The sequence below is a fragment of the Lepidochelys kempii genome, chromosome 4 (assembly GCF_965140265.1).
Source record: "Lepidochelys kempii isolate rLepKem1 chromosome 4, rLepKem1.hap2, whole genome shotgun sequence".
Classification (NCBI taxonomy): domain Eukaryota; kingdom Metazoa; phylum Chordata; order Testudines; family Cheloniidae; genus Lepidochelys; species Lepidochelys kempii.
Window position 1 is genome coordinate 92,636,947 of NC_133259.1, and position 19,711 is coordinate 92,656,657.

General features: G+C 40.8%; 1 protein-coding gene across 1 annotated transcript in view; it reads left to right on the forward strand.

Moving 5' to 3' along the window:
* GABRG1 (gamma-aminobutyric acid type A receptor subunit gamma1) overlaps nucleotides 1-18,352 on the forward strand; it is an 81,211-nt gene extending 62,859 nt beyond the window's left edge. Inside the window, exons 6-9 of the mRNA XM_073340106.1 lie at nucleotides 5,647-5,784; nucleotides 6,100-6,252; nucleotides 9,193-9,404; nucleotides 18,049-18,352. Of these exons, the coding sequence (XP_073196207.1) occupies nucleotides 5,647-5,784; nucleotides 6,100-6,252; nucleotides 9,193-9,404; nucleotides 18,049-18,327 (782 nt within the window). The 3' untranslated portion in view covers nucleotides 18,328-18,352. The remainder of the gene's footprint in view (nucleotides 1-5,646; nucleotides 5,785-6,099; nucleotides 6,253-9,192; nucleotides 9,405-18,048) is intronic.
* Nucleotides 18,353-19,711: the final 1,359 nt, after the last annotated feature.

Consider the following 19,711-nt stretch of genomic DNA (forward strand, 5'->3'; position numbering starts at 1 on the left):
TGGCACTTACCGCAGGGCCTACTGTGTTCTTCAGTTCTTGAAAGCAAGCCTGTATTCCAATGGTCCTTCCTAGGCCAATATCTATTCTAAATTGAAAGGGTTGAAAGTCTAAGTACCAACTTGTCACATGGGCATTTGAGTCCTTTATGATTTGGAGCCATCTTAATGCCACATGGAAAGGGTGTTGCAAACAGATAACATCTCAGTGCCTTTACAGCCTAGTGTATGGCCAGGCATTCCTTCTCAAAGGACAGAGTACTGGGTTTCCTGGGCTAAGAGTTTTCTACTTATGTAAAGGGCAGGGTGCTCTTCTGCATGGAAACTTTGGGGTAGCACTGCACCTACAGTGTAATGCAAGGCGTCTGTTTGTAGGATGCATTCTCAAGTGAAATCGGGGCTATGGAACACTGGCTTGTTGTAGAGAATCTGCCTAATTTTCCAAAATGCTTGATCACGCTGGGGGGACCCCGTGACTTGTCCAGGGGCTGACTTTTTTAAAACCAAGTTGGTAAGAGATGCAGTTAATAGGGCAAAGTTGGGCACAAATCTTCTATAATACTCTGTTAGGTCTAGGAAGGCCCAGACCTGCTTTTTGATTCTTTGCTTGGGGGGTGTTTGCTAGGGCCTCAACTTTGTCAACTAGGCATCGTACCTTCTTGTTCCCTACTAGATGAAAAAAATATTTTTTTCCTTTCCCCACTTTGCAGTTCTTTGGGTTTGCTATTAAATGGGCTTCCTGTAGGGCCTGAAGGACAGCTGCTAGGTTCTGGAGGTGGGTGGGCCAGTCCCAACTGTATACCAGCCTCTCATCTAGGCAGGCCATGGCATAGTGATGGTGGGACCATAAAACCTGATCCATTAGCTTATGACAAGTAGATGGAGCCTCATGCAACCTAAAGGGCATGGTAACAAATTGGAATAGGCCCACTGGGGCAGAAAAGGTTGTTTGTTGTTTTCCTTGGGAATCGAGAGCAAGGGGAATGTGCCAATAGCCCTTTTGTTAGATCTAATGTTGTTATAAAACAAGCTTCACTGAGACAATCTAGCAGATCATTGACTCGGGGCATTGGCTAGGTATCAAATTCAGAAATGGCATTTTTCTGATAGAAATCTATATCAAACTGAATGGTCCCATTCAGCTTTAGTACTAGAACTACCAAAGTACACCAGGAGATACAGGAGTCCTTGATGACTCCCAATCTTAACATTTCCTGTACTTTCTGAATGAATGGGTTTTTCACCTTCTGGGATTTGATATGTTTTCTGAATGGGCTTGGCCCCTAGCCCTATGTGGATGTAGTGAGGCACCATGGAGGTTTGTCCCAGTAATAGGGAGAACACCTCCTTTTAAGATCTTAGGGTGTTGTTTATTTGCCTTCTCTGCCCATTAGACAGTCCCTTCCCAAGTGATACTTCCTCTATCCTAATTTTGGCTGAGGCACCAGATCCTCTTCTCCCTCCTCCAGGTGGATACAAGGCTTTCCTGTACCTTCTAGGGTTTTAACAGGTTTACATGATAAATATGCCTTGTTTTTTCTGGTCTGGGCTGTAAATTTCATAATCTGCGGGTCCCACCTGATGGAGTACTTCATATGGGTCCTGCCCTTTGGCCAAGAGCTCATATTCCCAGCTAGCAAGGAGCAGGGGCACGTGGTCTCCCGGTTGGAATTCCTTAGCTCTAGCCCCTTTATGATATTGCTGTGTCTAGGTCTGTTGGGCCTAAGAGAGGTTAGTTTGGGCAAAGAGGCACAAGAGTTCTTATCTTTCCCTCATTTAACTGACATATTGGAGGACACTGGTAGGTTGAGCTTCCTAAGACTCCCTAACTAAGTTCAACATTCCTTGAGGCTGTCTCCCTTAAAGAAGCTCAAAAGGAAAGAAGCTCATGGAGGTTTGTGGTACTTCTTGTATCGCAAACAACAAATATTAGGGGGAGCAGCTAGTTCCAATGTTTGGCCTTGGTTCCCACAGTCTTGTTTAACGTATTCTTGAGGACCTTATTGAACCTCTCCACCTGACCATCAGCCTGAGGAAGATAAACTGCTGGAGTAGTCACACTTTCAACAGTGCCCAAACTTGTCACTCGATCAGTGACTACTTCCAATGGAAGCCCAGCTTAGGAAACCAGTTGGTGTAGCTCTCGCTCCAGGATGGAGGCAAAGGTGTTTCATAAGGGAATTGCCTCTGGATGTTGAGTGATATAGTCCACAAGAACCAAAATGAACTTGTGATATCTATTACTCTTTTACAGAGGGCCTATTATATCAATCCCTACCTGCTCACAGTGGGTTGTGATGAGGGTAGGGGGATGAGAGTGGCCTGGCCCTGACCCTTTGGGGCTCCTTTTGGTAATCAGGGCATGGCAAGCAGAAATCAGCTGCCTCTCTACATATCTCCAGTTAAAATAATTGAGCTAACAATCTTTCTTGGGTTTTCACCTTACCCAGATGTCCAGCCATGGGAAGAGTATGGACTAGCCATAGGAACTCCTGCTTGGCAGATTTGGGGATTAGGAGTGGATTTCTGGGTTCTTTAGTTTATAGGTGTCTCTCTACCCAGTTCAGAATTTCATCCCATAATTCAAAGCAGGGAAACTGGTGAGATGTGTGTTCAAAAGTAACTGTCGTGTTGGCAGCAGTGACTTGGCTGAAACCTTCCTGAAGTGTTTGGTCATCATCCTGAGCTGCCACAATATCAAAGGTGTCACTCAAGACACTGTAGTCTAAGATGGTAAGGGTATCTGCAGTGTCCATGGGTAAGTGATAACATACAGACTGTTGGGATGTTCCCTTCACAGAGTTTACCCTTTGGGAAGGTCCTTCTCCAAGCTCCATGGAGTCAGCTCCAGGATAGGCTTAGGCTTCTGCTTGATCCTGAGACTTCCCTGAATGTCTTTGTGAGCTCTGGGACCTTCACGAGACTTGAAAAAGATTGGATTGAGCAATGGGCAATAGATCCTAGCATCCTCAGAAGGGGTCTTTTCTTGAGGTAGGGGGTCTGAGTTGGAGGGAACTGATTCTCCTTCCAGGAGAGTCAGAAGACATTTCCAGTCACATCCCAGGATCACTATCCAGGGTAGGTGATCACCACTCTACCTGGAAGTGCCCTGACTGATCTGCTAACTGCAAAACAAATGAGGCCATTGGGTATGTACAGATTTCTCCATGAATGCAGGAAATTCAGATGGATCTCTCTGGATCCAGGGCTTTGGGTGAGACTAAGTCCCTTTGAAGTAGAGTTTGTCCACACCACAAGTCTATAAATCCCTCCACTCTGTTTGTCCCTATTGTTATAGGGACCATGAAAAGCCTTGGGGTCAGTCCTAATGGCTGGTTTGGAGTCTTACCTGCTTAGCCAAAGAGGCATCCTAAAAAGTCATGTTCCATCACAGGGAATTCCCGTTGGCTCTGCCTAGGTTGCCCAGAATAACATATCGGGCCCTTCATGGGAGGGTGGTGGTGGTCCCTTGAAAGTCTGGGACTTTGGAGCCCCTATTCCTGGTGTGCCTGTGATGAGCATAAAGTTTCATTCGCTCAGGGCAGACTAGTACTATGACCCTCGGTGGTTTGGCAGGTTATTGTCCCTTGAAACTGTTCTAAAGAGTGGCCAGCCCTCAGGGGGACTGTTTTTCCTACTCCTAGGCAATTTGGCCTCCAAAAACCTTTCAGTTGTCTCTAGTGACTTCTGAATGGATGTCAGGTAAAATGGTCAAACCCAGCTTTGAACACTATAGGGAGAATGTTCAGGTATTGTTGTAGGACAGTATTGTCCATAAGCTCCGCCACAGTCTTTGTCTCTGGGGTTAGCCATCAGGTAGCGGAGTCCTAAAGCTGTGGAGCTACTTGCCTGGGGGCATGCTCCCTTAAGGAATGGCTCTGGCTGAAATTTCTTTTGATAAGCCTCTGGATTTTGATAAGTCTGTTCCACTCATGCTCCGCCAGCTGGGCTTCCTGCAGGCATCACTGGGTGGCCAGAAGTGCCGTCGGGAACTTCCTTTCATTCTCTGCATGCTGTTGATTCACCATTATTTGGAGTATCTTCTCCATAGCCCTTCTTGATGGAAGGGGTTCAGGGCAGGCCCCTGTCTGGGCTCTACTTGTAAACAGATTGGGGCCTGTCTTAAAGCACCCTCCTCCTACCAGCATTGTTCTTGCTGAGTCACTCACTCCCTGGGTTAATTCTGTCTGAGCTCTCTCAGGGAATTCTGGGAAGCAGTTTCTAGCACAGTTAGTCATTTCATCTAAGCCTTCTTAACAAACAAAAGCAAAACCTTGCAGACTCTTCCCTCAAAAGTCTGTGCAGGCTGAGGAGTCCCTTCATGCCAGTCCTTCCTGCCAGTAACTTCAGTAAGTAAAGTTTCCTTGCTCTTCCTTCTGTCCATTTGGAGCAATTTCTCTCCACAGTAGCTCCAGTAGCAGTCCATTGGGAGCACTGTTCCAGCCCCTCAGCTTTCTGGTGGGTGCTGCAGTCCCACCTCTCCATTTCCTGCTGCCTTCTTTTATAAGGGTCAGAGAATTAAGTTCCAGTACTTTATTAGGTGCAGCAAATCAGCCAGCCAGCTGCAGGCCTCTGATTCCAGAGGAATGGTATCTTTTATACGTTTGCATATTGCTTTCAGTGGGACTAGTTTTTATGAGTAAGAATTACTAATTTACAGGATTATCCCCTTTAGTATAAACTCTGTTAAGCATATAAAATTAATTTGTTCCCAAGGACATTGTGCTACCATTGGTAAAATAAAACACTGAACACATCTAAACAATTTATTCCTTAATGTACAGTGGAATAGGAGATGAATGTAACTACAATGAAACTTCTTAAATGAATATTATTGCTTAATATTTGCTTCTTAAATACTTCAACTAAAAATGCTTTCACAGCTCAGGCCTGTTCTACATCTAAAACTTAGGTTGACCTAGCTATGCTGCACGGGGGTGTGAAAAAGTCACACCGCTGAGAGATGTAGTTAAGGTGACCTAAACTTCCATGGATCTAGCTACTGCCACTTGAGGGAGGATGGGTAGATTTATTATAGCAGTGGGAAAATCCTTCTGTTGTTGTAGCAAATATCTATGCAGCTGCAGCTGTGCCACTGTAGCATTTGTAGTGTAGACATAACCTCTGTCTTCTGAAAGACTGAATTGGCCTAGTGCACCTAAAACTGGATTAACGCAGTTCTGAATCAGGTCCCAAATAGTCAGCATGGAAAGGCAAATAAGTTTCCAAAAGCATTTATACCTTTTCAAGCAAATTAAGTATGAAATAAATAAAAGTAGTTACCACATTTAAGCTTTAAATATGCTTCTCAAATTATGCCCCTCTGTTGTATTACATTAAACTATCATTCTAAAGAAACAGAATCAGTACAAGCTAAACTTTTTCATATTTGAATATTGCATTATTAATTTGAGACATACATTTTCCTTTAATGTCTGTATTCGCTATCATTTTGGTCGGTAGTACATTTAGCCACACTTAAAACTGAGACATTTGCAGGCTAAAGCTTAATAGTACATCACGTATGTTATGGAGCAGTTGTTTTCTGACCCAGTTATTTGGGTTGTATCTAATTTCAGAGATCACAAGTGAAAGCATTCTCTGCTGTATACTGTGAATGAATACTTGGTTTGGTCTACTTTGTTCTAGATGGATACCCCAGAAATGAAATTGAATACAAATGGAAGAAAACCTCTGTTGCAGTTGCAGATCCCAAATACTGGAGATTGTACCAGTTTGCATTTGTAGGGTTACGAAATACAACTGAAATTTCTCATACTCTGTCTGGTACGGAAAAATCTGATACTTTCTTGCATGCATTTAGAGGATTAGCAGCCTACGCACTTTCATTCTTTGCCTAAATTGTGCAAGGAACCATTTAGTTGTTGTGTGTGCTACTAATGTCTAGGGCAAAACAGAATTGCAGCTGACCTGTTTTAATGGATAAAAGTCCTTTGGCAGCTTTGTTTAAAAGGAAAGTACATTATGTTTCCCATTGTAAATTTTACAACATGGTATGTATTTGGAACAAGAATACCAAAAATTATGGGATAGAAAACCACTTGCAATGTCTAATTAGAATTGTGGGCTTTTTCCTCGTAGGGGACTATATTATCATGACAATCTTCTTTGATCTGAGCAGACGTATGGGATACTTTACTATTCAGACATACATTCCTTGTATACTAACAGTTGTTCTTTCATGGGTCTCATTTTGGATTAATAAAGACGCTGTGCCTGCAAGGACATCATTAGGTATGTATGTTCCCCATGCATAAAAATCTTCAGAGAGAAATAAACTAATCAAAAATATCCATGGCTTTAAAATTATGATTCTGGGCTTGCACCAGGGGACACCACAGCAGAGACTGAAAATCCTCAGGGAATCTTGATCCAACCCCCCTGGATCTGTAGCTGTGCACATAGAGGAGTTTTCTATATATTCTCTTCTTATCATCCAGCATGAGGGCAGCCTGGTTAATGATTAGGCTGAGAGGCATGATTTTGCTGCAGTGAGAATTGCAGAACACAGGGGCAGTTAATCCAGGAAGATTAACTAATACCAGTTTTTAACCTATCTGTGTCTTTATTGGCCTGCGACCACAAGTTTTCTGTTCTCTGGCTTCTTTCTCAGAGAGCAAGTCACCCTTTCCTTTTCTGTATGCAGAAGGGGAAGGACCCTTAAACATAACAGTTGTTCCTGTCTACATATGCCTGATTCTCCTCTCACACCTGGACAAATTGGGAGTAACTCAACTGAAATTAATGACGGAGTTAAACTTGTGTGAGAGCAGAATTAAGCCCCATTTCTGTTATTTCCATGGTTTTGCTGTGCTCCATGCCACGGAGCAGACTGGAGACTATAAGTCTAAATATATTATAGCCTTTCAATATTGGCTCTGTTTTAACATTTGGTTAAGGTACTCATCCGAGCTCATTTAATTAAATCAGTTTAAGAATAGTAGTAGCCAAAACAGTTTCTAATTTTAGTGGTGCTAAAGAAACCATATTTACTCTTGTTAACATGTTGCAGTTATTTATGCTCTCTTCAGAAGTACTGGTTTATCAGAATAAATACTTTCACTCTGTAGGAGAACACTTGCAAATTTGGTTACAAAGAAATATCATTATTCAATATACTACTATTTACCTACTGGAGTATGAGTAACAGGAGTTTACTGACAGCATTAATGTACAGAAAGAACACAGGAAGATCTAGATTTTTTTAAAAAGTGATGAATTTTTTCACTTAGTTCTATGCTATTTAATTAACAAAAAGTTCCATAAAATGTTAGTGAATAGAGTTTAAAACCTAATGATTTGACGTCTCATGATATTTAGAATCTATATAAATTACCTCTAAAGTATAGTATTTAAACCTCAGCATGGGCACAGTCTGAAAAGAGAATGTAAATATGGCATCCTATGTTCCCGATTCATTGTCTCTTGCCAACTGCATATTCAATTTGTTCACTTTACAAGGTGTTTCTTCTAAACTGCCAGCCCTGAAAATTTACCCTAGGATATGACAATCAAGCTAGTATTTTTCCAGCTCTCATATCAGCAACAGTAATGCTGTTCCAACTAAAATGTGTTTCAGGTATGTCATAGAGGTTTATAGTACTGCACTATAAGTCATGCCGGTTGGGTTAGTTACCGTTGACTGATGTGTAAGCAGTAAAGAACCCTGGTTGACTGTCAGATCCCAGGATGATTTTGCTGACTGGCAGATGGAGTGGTGTGGTGGTGGTGGTCAAAGATTTTACTTGTAAATGGAGCTAATTTGATATGAAATCATTGGGGCGGGGGAGAGACACAAACCAGAATACCCCACCAGGCTGTTTTTTTAGAGTTACTCTTCTGAGTATAACCACACTTTAACTCTATTTGACAAACAAAGCGCCTGTGCTAAAGTTTATTTTCATTAAAGGGCTGAGCTATGAGGAAACTGTGTTGCATCCATGGGGACAGAGGAGCAATCCAGACACCTCTTGTCCCTACCCCATCGCCACTTGCAAGCAGCCATTCCATAGCTTCACCATAGCAACGTCTCTACTGCTTTCATTGTGAGGAACACTGGGAACGTTTGCTACTGTTCCGTCTTCCGCTATGGAACAGGACTCTGAAACTAGAACAGTGGGAGGGTACAAGACCATGCCCATCCCTTACCCACTGGCTGTTGCAGTAGGAATGATGCACTGAAGAGGGGGACTTGCTAATGGATGGAGCTGACTGCTCACCCCACCCACATGTATGGCAGAACGTTGGCAGAAATTGTGCCTTTCCAAAGCACAGTGGTTCAGATTTTTGAAGGCACCTAAAGATGCACATAGGCAACTAATGGTATTTTTAAAAAACACCTATTGGGAGGTAGGCATTTTTGAAAATCCCACTAGATACTTATCTGCATTGTCAGGTGTGCCAATGTGAAATTGGAGTAGCCCTTGCATTCTAAAGTTAATCATGAAGCAGAAAATATAATACAAAATTGTTGTATTACATTAATGGAGTGTGAGTTGGTGCGGATTTTGAATATATAGTTACTAAAGCCAGCTCTTCTGTGTGATTGGTTCATATGTCAAAGGCTGAGCAGCGAGTCTTCAGTGGAATGCCTCTTCTGTGAATTAGAACTTTCATAGAGATGAAGGCCAGAAGGGATCATTAGATCATCCAGTCTGACCTCCTGTATATCAAGGGCCACTACATTTCACCCAGTTAACCCTTTCTTCTGAAGAATTGATGGTTAAGTAGTGCACCTTTTCCCTAGATATTAACATTTGTTCCTTATTCACATTTTAAAAATATTTAAAATCTGAATAACATTACGCTGTATAAAATGTTGAAAATTTCACAGTCCTTTAAAATTTATTTAACTGCAGTGTGTGGGAGAACAGAGAGGATTTGAACCGAGGCTAAAATCATCTCGCTCTCTATAGCCCCGGTCTTGCCATTGGATCCATGGGGATGGACTCTTGTGCTGGCACATATATTTGTGCTCATGTGGAGCCTCATGAAAGTCAGTAGGCTGTGTGTAGGTGGAAGAGTCAGTTTGCTCAGATCCGACTGTAGTACTGGGGAACACTGGGCCAGTTTGATTGCTTTGGTACTAAAGGGAATAAATTAAATGCTTCACAACTAAATTTGTCTGTAGTATCACTTATTGAAATACCTCCCTTTGTTTCTGTTTTTGAACAGGTATTACTACAGTATTGACTATGACAACACTAAGTACAATTGCTAGGAAATCTCTCCCTAAGGTTTCATATGTGACAGCAATGGACCTTTTTGTTTCAGTTTGCTTCATTTTTGTGTTTGCTGCCTTGATGGAATATGGCACCTTGCATTACTTCACCAGCAACAAAAAAGGGAACAAAGAGAAAGAGAAGTCATCAAAACACAAGCCAGCTGTAAGTTTAAGCAATTTGGGAAAAGCCTGCTTAGTTGTAATGTCTGTATTTTATTTTTTACAAAAAGTTATTTTTTTATTTGTATTATCATAACACCTGGGAGTCTAGTCATGGACCAGGAACCCATTGTGCTAGGTGCTGTATAAACACTGAACAAAAAGATAGTCCCTGCCCCAAGAAGCTTGCAATCTAAAGGGAACGTTTAAGAGGCTAGCTGGCAAACTGCGAGGCTAACAGTCAAAGGTAGTTAACATGACAGCCTTTCCCCCTTGGATTCATTTCCTGATAATGGCACAAATGAACATAAATGTAGGCTCATCCTACTCTCTAGTGGATATAAGTTAGCCCAAAAAGCGGTTGAACATAATTTTTCATGGCTGCAATGGAGAAACCCAATGCTTCATCAGGATCCACTACTGCGGACCCAGTAACTCACTGAGTGATGAATCCCACTGAAGATTCAGCATGTGTGCAAGGTCCATGCTAACACATCTAGGCCCAGGATCAGAGCACAATACTGCAGCAGCAGAGGTGTTGTAGGTGGATTGAGGACACTTGCATAGAAAACATTATAATCAACTTCAGCCAGAATTCTTTATTCCTTGCTTTCATGAAAAGCAAATTCCATAGCCTCATTCAAGGATTTTTTTTTAATTGAATCAACACCCTGGTATTAAAGTCTGAGATTTGTTGAGTGTGAAGCTCCACACAGCAGAAGTACAGGAACAAATATTAATGAAGCGTGTGTTCTAATATATAAAACCTGTTCCGTATACTTTTCAAAGAATCTAATGCTAGCAAGGAGGAAAAATACTTCAAACTAAACTTTACATTTACAAAACATTGAGATAAAGGCATTGAATATCTTGTGCATTGAAATACAAACTGAAATAGCCTTATTTCGTAATAATTGAAGCTTGGTCACCACTTTCTTTGGGAAACCTGGCAGGAGGACAAGGACGACAAGGAAGAGGCAGGAAAATGCCCCAAAGCTACCTTGCTGCAAAGCCCCCTTCCAAATCATTGAATTAGAAGATGGTACAGCTTGGTGGCAATACCACTGCACAGGTGACTGACACCTCCTGCTTTTTTCCTCCAGCTTGAGGAAATCAGAGAATGACAGATAGAGCATCCTTTCGTGACCAGATCAAAGAAAAAGTTTCTAGGTATTGAAGGTGAACATTGCTGTTGAGATCAGGTTCTCTAATGTGGCTGAACTGTGTTTGGGATAGGTCTAGGATGGAGTGAGGGGGAATGTAATTTTAAGTCACCTTTGCAGCCCCATGATTCTAGGGCAGTCCAGCCCAATCAGGGAGCCATGGGAGCAGCAGGGGAAAGGAAGGCTTGGAATCTCTTCGACCAAACTGGTAGGAGGACATGCAGTCACAGATGGAAGGGGAGCCTAAGCTTAATTGATGGGGGGTGACAAAGATAGAGGCTGCAGGTGATGGTGTGTCTGAGCTTCACTTTTAGGGCATGACTCCAGGGCGGTCACTGCAATATGTGTCTACTGGTCACAGTAGACTGAAACAGGAAGGGAAGCTCTCAACATACTGACGAGGAAAGGGAGCTCTGGGGGAATGCTGCCTACCCAAGGAAGAGAAACTGCCCTTCACTTTAACCTAGCTAATCTGCCTCCGTCACCAGTGGGGCTGAATGCATCCCATGTATTTTAATAATAGAAGTAATAAGAATCTCTTCTTTCCCAGCCTATGGGAAAAAGAGTTGGTTAATTTTATATATTTTTTCCATAACAACCTTTTATTAGTATTAAATGTCTTCTAATATCAGAGTCAAAATATCTAAACATCTCTTTTGAAATAGCGGCTGACCAATATCCATTAAAGTAACGGAGGTGCATTGATATAGAATTCCCTTTACTTTACCCAGACTTTACTGAATTTGCTTTCATAAACTAAGCATTTGTGTGATATTCTGCCAAATGATACAAGACTTACAGCACCTAAAGCAATATAAAATACACAGTATTGGTGAGGCATACATAGAATCAATTACTGAATGTGTAGCTAGAGATTTATCTAAGATGAGAACCAATGATACAATATCTAGAACACTGTTTAGTTATGTGTTTTCCTTTATAAATGTGCTTTGTTTCTTATGGTCTGAGAAATGCATACATCTGTTCATCCAGATTTCTTCAAACATGTTTATAGCAAACTAAAAATATCTGAGAGCTCATATTTGCTAAGTGATTAATCTGAAAATAGAGGAATATTTTTTTAATTTCATGTATTAGTTATAAAAATACCAATCTAATGAAAAATATAGTTTTTGCTCAGCGACATTGTTTAAATGCAGTGAGTTTTCTAATTCCAAATAGAACAATTAAATTAGCAATCTACTTAATTACAGAGAAGCCATACAGTTACAAACCCTGATGTTTCTTCAACTGCCTTTCTTCAAGTTCTCTATTAATTCCTTTTTTTCCTTCTGATTATGGGTGTACTATTTTAAAACCAATTTAATTAAAAAAAATCAGTTTAATTCTTTATGAAAAGTTTTCATTCATACTTGTTCTGGAAAGATGGCTTATAGGAGTCTATTTCCAGGTGGGTATTTAGTAAGAGATTACTACTCCTGGAGTTTAGTCCATGAAGATGCTGATAATATAGCATTTTAGCAAAGGGCAAGATTTTGCAGCTGATTAAAACTGTGTTTATTCTACAGAATACTTACTAACATGCAGGGGCAGGAGTTGAGTCCATCAACAGCATTTTACTTCATTTGTTAGTATTCACATAGCCCTTTCAGTGATGGTTGTAGGGCTAAGTTAATTTTCATGCCCAGAGAAAAGTTATCTGAGTCATTATAAAAAAGAGGTTACTTTTTCCCTTCAGTGAACATAATACACATTTAATAATCCCAAAAGGGTAAACATAATAAAATATTAATATGCAGCATATCCTTATGCAATATATAAATATATAACTATGGCATATAAATAAGCAAAAGGATACATCTTGTCTGTATATTCTCACAACAGCAAGATTACTACAATATATTGAGCTGAAAACATATTTCCATGAATAAAGGAGTTTGAATGAAAAGTTATTGTCTTAGCAACACTGAATTGGTAAATGGCTTTCTGAAAGTATAATATTCATGAAGTTAAAAATTTCCCAGGATGTGGGAAATAGGCTGAGTAACAAAGTTCCATATTTAAAAAGTTCCTTGTTATGTGTCAGATGGATGCATATTACACAAAAGACACAGTAGGGAAATTTCAAGCAGCAAGGTGTATGCAGTGTTGTTCTTACCGTGTTGGTCCCATGATTAGTGAGACAAGGTGGTGAGAATATCTTTTATTAGACTAATTTCTGCTGATGAGAGAGACAAGCTTTCCAGCTTACACTGAGTTCTTCTTCAGGTCTGGGAAACGTACGTGCTGATTTACACCAGCTGAGGATCTGGCCTTTCCTTAGCTCTAGATTTTAATGTTCACTTTTTTCTTTTTATGGTTTTCTTTTATTTTGAGCTTTTCTGCTCTTTTCTCTCCCCTCTCTCATTCTCAAGCTGTTTTCTTTTTTGTTGTTGTCTCCATTGATTCTCCCTCCTTTGAAACTCTGTGCTATGGAACATTCCAATTATTGTCATTCACTTCTTTGAGTCCATTGGTGGAACATTCTCACAACTAGACTGATCACAGTTGTGTGACTCAGGTCTCTCATTCCTTCTCCATCTCCTGAATAAGTTTGAGGACATCGCATCTCCAGCATTCTCAACGCTTTGCTGGCCTAAGGAGAGAAAAACCAGTAGTGATTGTACAGCCTGATTCTTCCACATGTTGTGTTCTTTGCTGTGGCTGTCTCAGTCATATACTGGAGCAAAAGGAGCGTTTTAGATTGTGCACACTATTTTTTGTAAATGGCACTTACCCTGGTGGGCATGTGCTGCCGTTATATCTTCTAGGCTAGACACAGATTAAACTGTATCTTGCTCCTAACAGTGGGACATACCTCTTCCACTCTCTTAAATCCATTTGCTTCTTCTTCTTCTTCTACTGTTCCATCTTTCACTTACTGACATGCTTAAACCATAACCTCTTCTCCTACAAAATTTGATCTTTATGAGCAAGAAAATCTCAGAGCAAGGGACCTAGACATGCTTCAGATACCCTTTTATTCTTGCCTAAAAATAAAAGTATCAAGCCATTACATATTGTAACTGTTTGGGTAAGTTATGTGTGTGTTCCTTTACTGGATAGAACTGCTCAACAGAGCATCTGAAACCCTTGCTTTGGGTAGTTTCAAGATTCTTGGGTATCTTTTTACACAAATAGTCAGGACACCTCTGGCACTGAATAGCTGTGCCATCTTGGATAAATGACTTGACAGCTCTGGGCCTAAATTTTCCCTTTTATAATGTGGGTATAATAATACTTAACTGTCTTACAGAGGTGCTGTGAGGCCATAATTAATTAACGAGATTATTGAATGTGGAAAGGTATACACTGTTCTGACCACAAAACAAGGAGGCCGGTGGCACTTTAAAGACTAACAGATTTGTTTGAGCATAAGCTTTCGTGGGTAAAAACCTTACTTCTTCAGATGTATGGAGTGAAAGTTACAGATGCAGACATAAATATACTGACACATGAAGAGAAGGAAGTTACCTCACAAGTGGAGAACCAGTGCTGACAGGGCCAATTCGATCAGGGTGGATGTAGCCCACTCCCAAGAATAAATGAGGTGTCAATTCCAGGAGAGGCAAAGCTGCTTCTGTAATGAGCCAGCAACTCCTGGTCCCTATTTAAGCCCAAATTAATGGTGTTAAATTTGCAAATGAATTTTAGTTCTACTGTTCTGACCAGTTTTGTGCTTCTGCTGCTTAACACTTTAATACATTTTTGAATTATTTCATAGAATATCAGGGTTGGAAGGGACCTCAGGAGGTCATCTAGTCCAACCCCCTGCTCAAAGCAGGACCTACTCCCCAACTAAATCATCCTAATCAGGGCTTTGTCAAGCCTGACCTTAAAAACCTCTAAGGAAGGAGATTCCACCACCTCCCTAGGTAACCATTCCAGTGCTTCACCACCCTCCTAATGAAAAAGTTTTTCCTAATATCCAACTTAAACCTTCCCCACTGCAACTTGAGACCATTACTCATCATTCTGTCATCTGGTAACACTGAGAACAGTCTAGATCCATCCTCTTTGGAACCCCCTTTCAGGTAGTTGAAATCAGCTATCAAATCCCCCCTCATTCTTCTCTTCTGCAGACTAAATAATCCCAGTTCCCTCTGCTTCTCCTGATAAATCATGTGCTCCAGACCCCTAATCATTTTGTTGCCCTCCGCTGGACTCTTTCCAATTTTTCCACATCCTTCTTGTAGTGTGGGGTCCAAAACGGGACACAGTACTCCAGATGAGGCCTCACCAATGCCAAATAGAGGGGAATGATCTCATCCCTCGATCTGCTGGCAATGCTCCTACTTATACATCCCAAAATGCCATTGGCCTTCTTGGCAACAAGGGCACACTGTTGACTCATATCCAGCTTCTTATCCGCTGTAACCCCTAGGTCCTTTTCTGCAGAACTGCTGCCTAGCCACTCAGTCCCTAGTCTGTAGCAGTGCATGGGATTCTTCCTTCTTAAGTGCAGGACTCTGCACTTGTCCTTGTTGAACCTCAGATTTCTTTTGGCCCAATCCTCTAATTTGTCTGGGTCCCTCTGTATCCTATCCCTACCCTCCAGTATATCTACCACTCCTCCCAGTTTAGTTTCATCTGTAAACTTGTTAAGGGTGCAATCCACACCATCCTCCAGATTATTAATAAAGATATTGAACAAAACCAGCCCCAGGACTGACCCTTTGGGCACTCTGCTTTATACCAGCTGCCAACTAGACATGGAGCCATTGATCATTACCCGTTGAGCCCGACGATCTAGCCAGCTTTCTAGCCACCTTATAGTCCATTCATCCAGCCCATACATCTTTAATTTGCTGGCAAGAATGAGTAGTCAGTTAAAAGAAAAAAGCTTCTGAAAAAAGCATTTTATTTCTGTACATTCCATAGAAGTAAAAGCTGAAAGAAGTGGTTTTGGTTATTTTCCTCATGACATAAAGTTTAGAGACCTCACCCCCCACTGCACCCTTTATGCAGCCCTCACCACTGTTCCTTGAATTTTACACCACTGAAACCAATGGAGTCAGGTTGGTGCAAAACCAGGGTAGCCCTATAATGAATCAGGCCCTGTATCTTTCTACTTATTGGTTTAAAATATTGTAATAAGATGGCCGATGTTAGTCTGGTGGGTCCTGCACTTTTCTTGGCAGGGAGCTAAGATGCCACTCCTTTCCCCTGTTCTTGGGGCATCAATAGCCCCACTAGTGGCCCAGGAAGGTGGTAAAGGGGGGGAAGAAGGGGAGGGGTCTGGGTTTGCTCCTTACTCTGAGTCCCCTCTCAACTCCTGTGCGTTCTTACCCTCTTCCCCCTTGGGTGGGGTACCTGCAGTCCTTAGATGCTGCGGAAGGGAGTCTCCCTCCCCTACTGGGGCAGGGTCCCCTTTACTTCAGTTCTCTGATTTTTCAAAGTCTCACAGCACACCTGCAAGCTCCAATCCTCTCACCTTCCTCCTCCCCTGTCTGCCTGAAGCAGGGGGTTTTATTAGGTTCCTAACAGGACCTTAATTGACTGCAGGTGCTCCAATTAACCTGCAGCCACCTTCCGTAGTCTACAGAGAACCACGCCTTAATTAGCCTTGAGCTTATATATTTCCCCTCTAGCACTCTCCCACTGCTCCCTGGCCCTCCTGTATCACAGTAGTAATAAACATTAAAGTTGAACTGCAGCTTTTATTTCTCATTTAAAAACAAACCTTATTTGTATAATTGAAATGCGGGGAGAAACCTCTAACTGTTGATTGCTAATATAGTTAGTATTGTATTTTCACAAAATTGGAGACAATTAATTCCTTCAGGATAATAAATTAGCTCCTGTCCAAAAATGAGAAATAGCAGTCTCTGCAAAATGGCCGTGCTTATGATAAAGTTGATATAAAATATTAGAATACATTATTTAAATAACGTTTCTGGAGGCTTTGGACAGTGCCAGTGACTGCTGGCCATTGTACCACTTCAGTACCAACTCTAGGAGATTACTGGCTGCAAGGATGCACTGGCACAAATCACTCTCTTAGCAAGGACTCGGAGACCTACACAGTGTTCAAGGTAGAGCCTTGTAAGTGGTGAAACAGCACCCCAAAAGTGCAAGGTCCCAAATGACTTTGCTTCCCATGTCTGTTATTGGCCATCTTGTATGTTTGTTTGCTTGCCCCCACCACGTGATCCCACAAATCTTTCAGAGAGTTTCCCTTCCATATTTTCAGGTACTAGGGATATAAATGCTTTCATTGCAAATTTGTGCTCTCTTGGTCTATCTTCTAAATGTATCTCTTTCCATTGCTTTCTGCCTCATTCCTGTTCAGTATACCAAGGTGCTCAATCAAAGTGCTGGAAGAAGAAAGGGAACACATATGAGCATTATATAGGGAAAATATGAAGGATCGCTATTTTTTTTCTGCCTAAAGATGCGGAAGAAGACACCAAATCTGAGGTTGGAAGAAACAAGGAGAGTGAACGAGAGGACAAATGAGGAGTGTGGGGTTGAGGTTGGAAAGAGGACAGACTAGGGAATGAAGAAGAGTGGGAAAACATGTGATAGAGGAATGATGGGGAAAGGAACCAGGGGACTGAAGGTGAGAAATAACATGAAAATAAGGAGACTAGTAGAAGGAGGAAAGAGTAAGTAAATAGTGTGAGTAAGAAGAAGAAAATTCAGGACAGTAGAACAGAACATCCTTTGTACAGTCCATTATTTATTATGTATTTTATTATTATATAATATCAGGTGATAGGGTTTCCATCACTTATCTGATGAGATTATCTACATAACATATTTTACCAGGTTGTAGCAAGGTTGCCTTTCTGTGCGATACATGTCCATTCAACACAGTTAACACATGGTGCCATATTAATCACTGGTTCAATTTCACTGACTTGAATAGAGTTCTGCTGGGGAAGAATTTGGCTCTTGGTTCCTAACTGTCTGGGTCTACCATTCACCAACTTTAATTCCAGAAGAGACCATTAGATCATTTAGTCTGACCTCCTGTGTATAAAGGCCATTTAAACTTTCATACAGTTACCACTGTATTGAGCCTAATAACTTATTTGGCTAAAGTATATCTTCCGGAGAGGCATCCAGGCTTGATCTGAAGACATTAATAGATGGAGAATCCACTATTTTCTATGGTAGTAGTGTTCTTATCCTGCTTGTGAACAAGTTTGTGACCCAAATTTCAGGCTGCAACTCTGTTCCAAAATGTTCTTTGTGCTTTATAGATGGGTCACCTAACTCTGTCTGTGTAACCTATTTATTCCTGCCTCACAGAACAATCCACTGTGCATTGCACCATGTGGAAAATATTCATGATCCTTTGGCCTCATCAGTTAATTATATAAAATGTTTCATAACTGCAAAAGTTTCCAAAATTGATTTTTCAAACATGAAATTCTGTGTATTGTACTGTAAAATATTTGTAGTTGGACATCGCCCAGGGAAACATAAGGGTTATTTTTTTCTCTCTGACTATAACCAACTATATATTGTTCTCTTTAGAAATCATCTGCAATTGCTGTCCGTCCTGGATCAACATTAATAGCAATTAACAACATTAATCACCTCCAACAGCGTGACCAGGATTATGGATATGAGTGCCTCGAAGGCAAAGACTGCACCAGCTTTTTTTGTTGTTTTGAAGACTGCCGCACAGGTTCTTGGAGAGAAGGAAGAATACACATCCGTGTTGCCAAAATCGACTCCTATTCTCGAATCTTCTTTCCAACAGCCTTTGCCTTGTTCAATCTCGTTTATTGGATTGGCTACCTTTACCTATAAATTCCAGAGGTTTGACAAACTCAGAAAAGGGATAAGTTAACACCGATACTGTTTAATGTACCTCAGTGAACGATATAGACTTAGAGCTGCTCAAAATTTCGGAAATTTGCATGAAAATTGAAATTTTTGAAAAAATGAAAGGAAATAGAATGACATTTTCATACTTTTCCATCTCTAATTGATCAATTATATAGATAATTTTTAACTTTTGAAATTAGGGGCCAAACTTTCAAAATACTTTTTCTGAAATTCTTTCTTTTTTCCAGCTCTAACAAAAATGCAGAGAAACCAGTGGTTAAATGGCTGAATCAGGCACCTCTTCATAACTTTTAAGTTTTGTTTTTAAACGGAATAACAGCTAAACATTGTAGCATCTCTTACACCAAAGTTAACAAAGCCTTAATAAAACAGGTTTAGCGCCACTGTTACTGAATCATTCTCATATCTACCTTTTCTACCACAGAGTGACTTTTAAAAATAAAAAACACCTGAACTTTTATAAATTCCATTTAAAGAGGTTGGAATGGAATATTCCTCTGGTCCATTTAACTATTTGTCCTCTGCATAATACTGGTTACAAGTATATGTAAACCTGAATGCACTTAATTAGCACTTAATGAAAGCAGCATGAAACTGACAGGTTATACAAAGGCAATAGTAATTTTGAACTGGTGTGATCCTGACCATCACATAAGTTTTGTGCTTAAGTTTATGCTTGTACTTTTTCCATCATTACTTAGCTATTGGTAGTTTCCTAGGGTTCCAAAAAAAGGGCAAAATCCTGCAGAGATCCTTAACTAATGTAAATTGGTGCAGCTCTACTGATTTCACCAGAACTATTCCACTTTAAACCAGATCAGGATCTGGCCCTAAACATGGTGCTTCTCCTTCCTCTCTCCTGCTCCCTTCCACCAACTAGTCTCATTCATTTAAATGGACTACCCATAGTTGTAAAAACCATTGTGCTCAGTAGAGTTTGTAGGACTTGGGGCCAGCTATTGTTCTCCCAAATTCTGCCACTGCCACATGACATTCAGAGGCATTACTTTCCAACTCCAGCCCTCAGAGCAAAGGGCATGGCCGCCTTCATTTAATCAGAAACCCATATTGTTTACTGGTTAATCCAAAATGGTAGTGCTTCTATTGATTCTGTTTGTCTCTGTGTGTCTCCTTCGGAGCCAACACTAAAAAGCAGCAGTTTTAGTACACTTATAATATGAATTGTTTCATAATGGCTATTGTAACAATTGTATGTTTAATTGGAAATGTGTGGTGTTGAGAAAGAAAAATGATTATGCATTTCAGGTAATTCTCCATGGTGCGACACATCCCTAAAAAGCATAGGACCCTGTCATGCACCCCCTCCTCACTCAGATGTCCCATT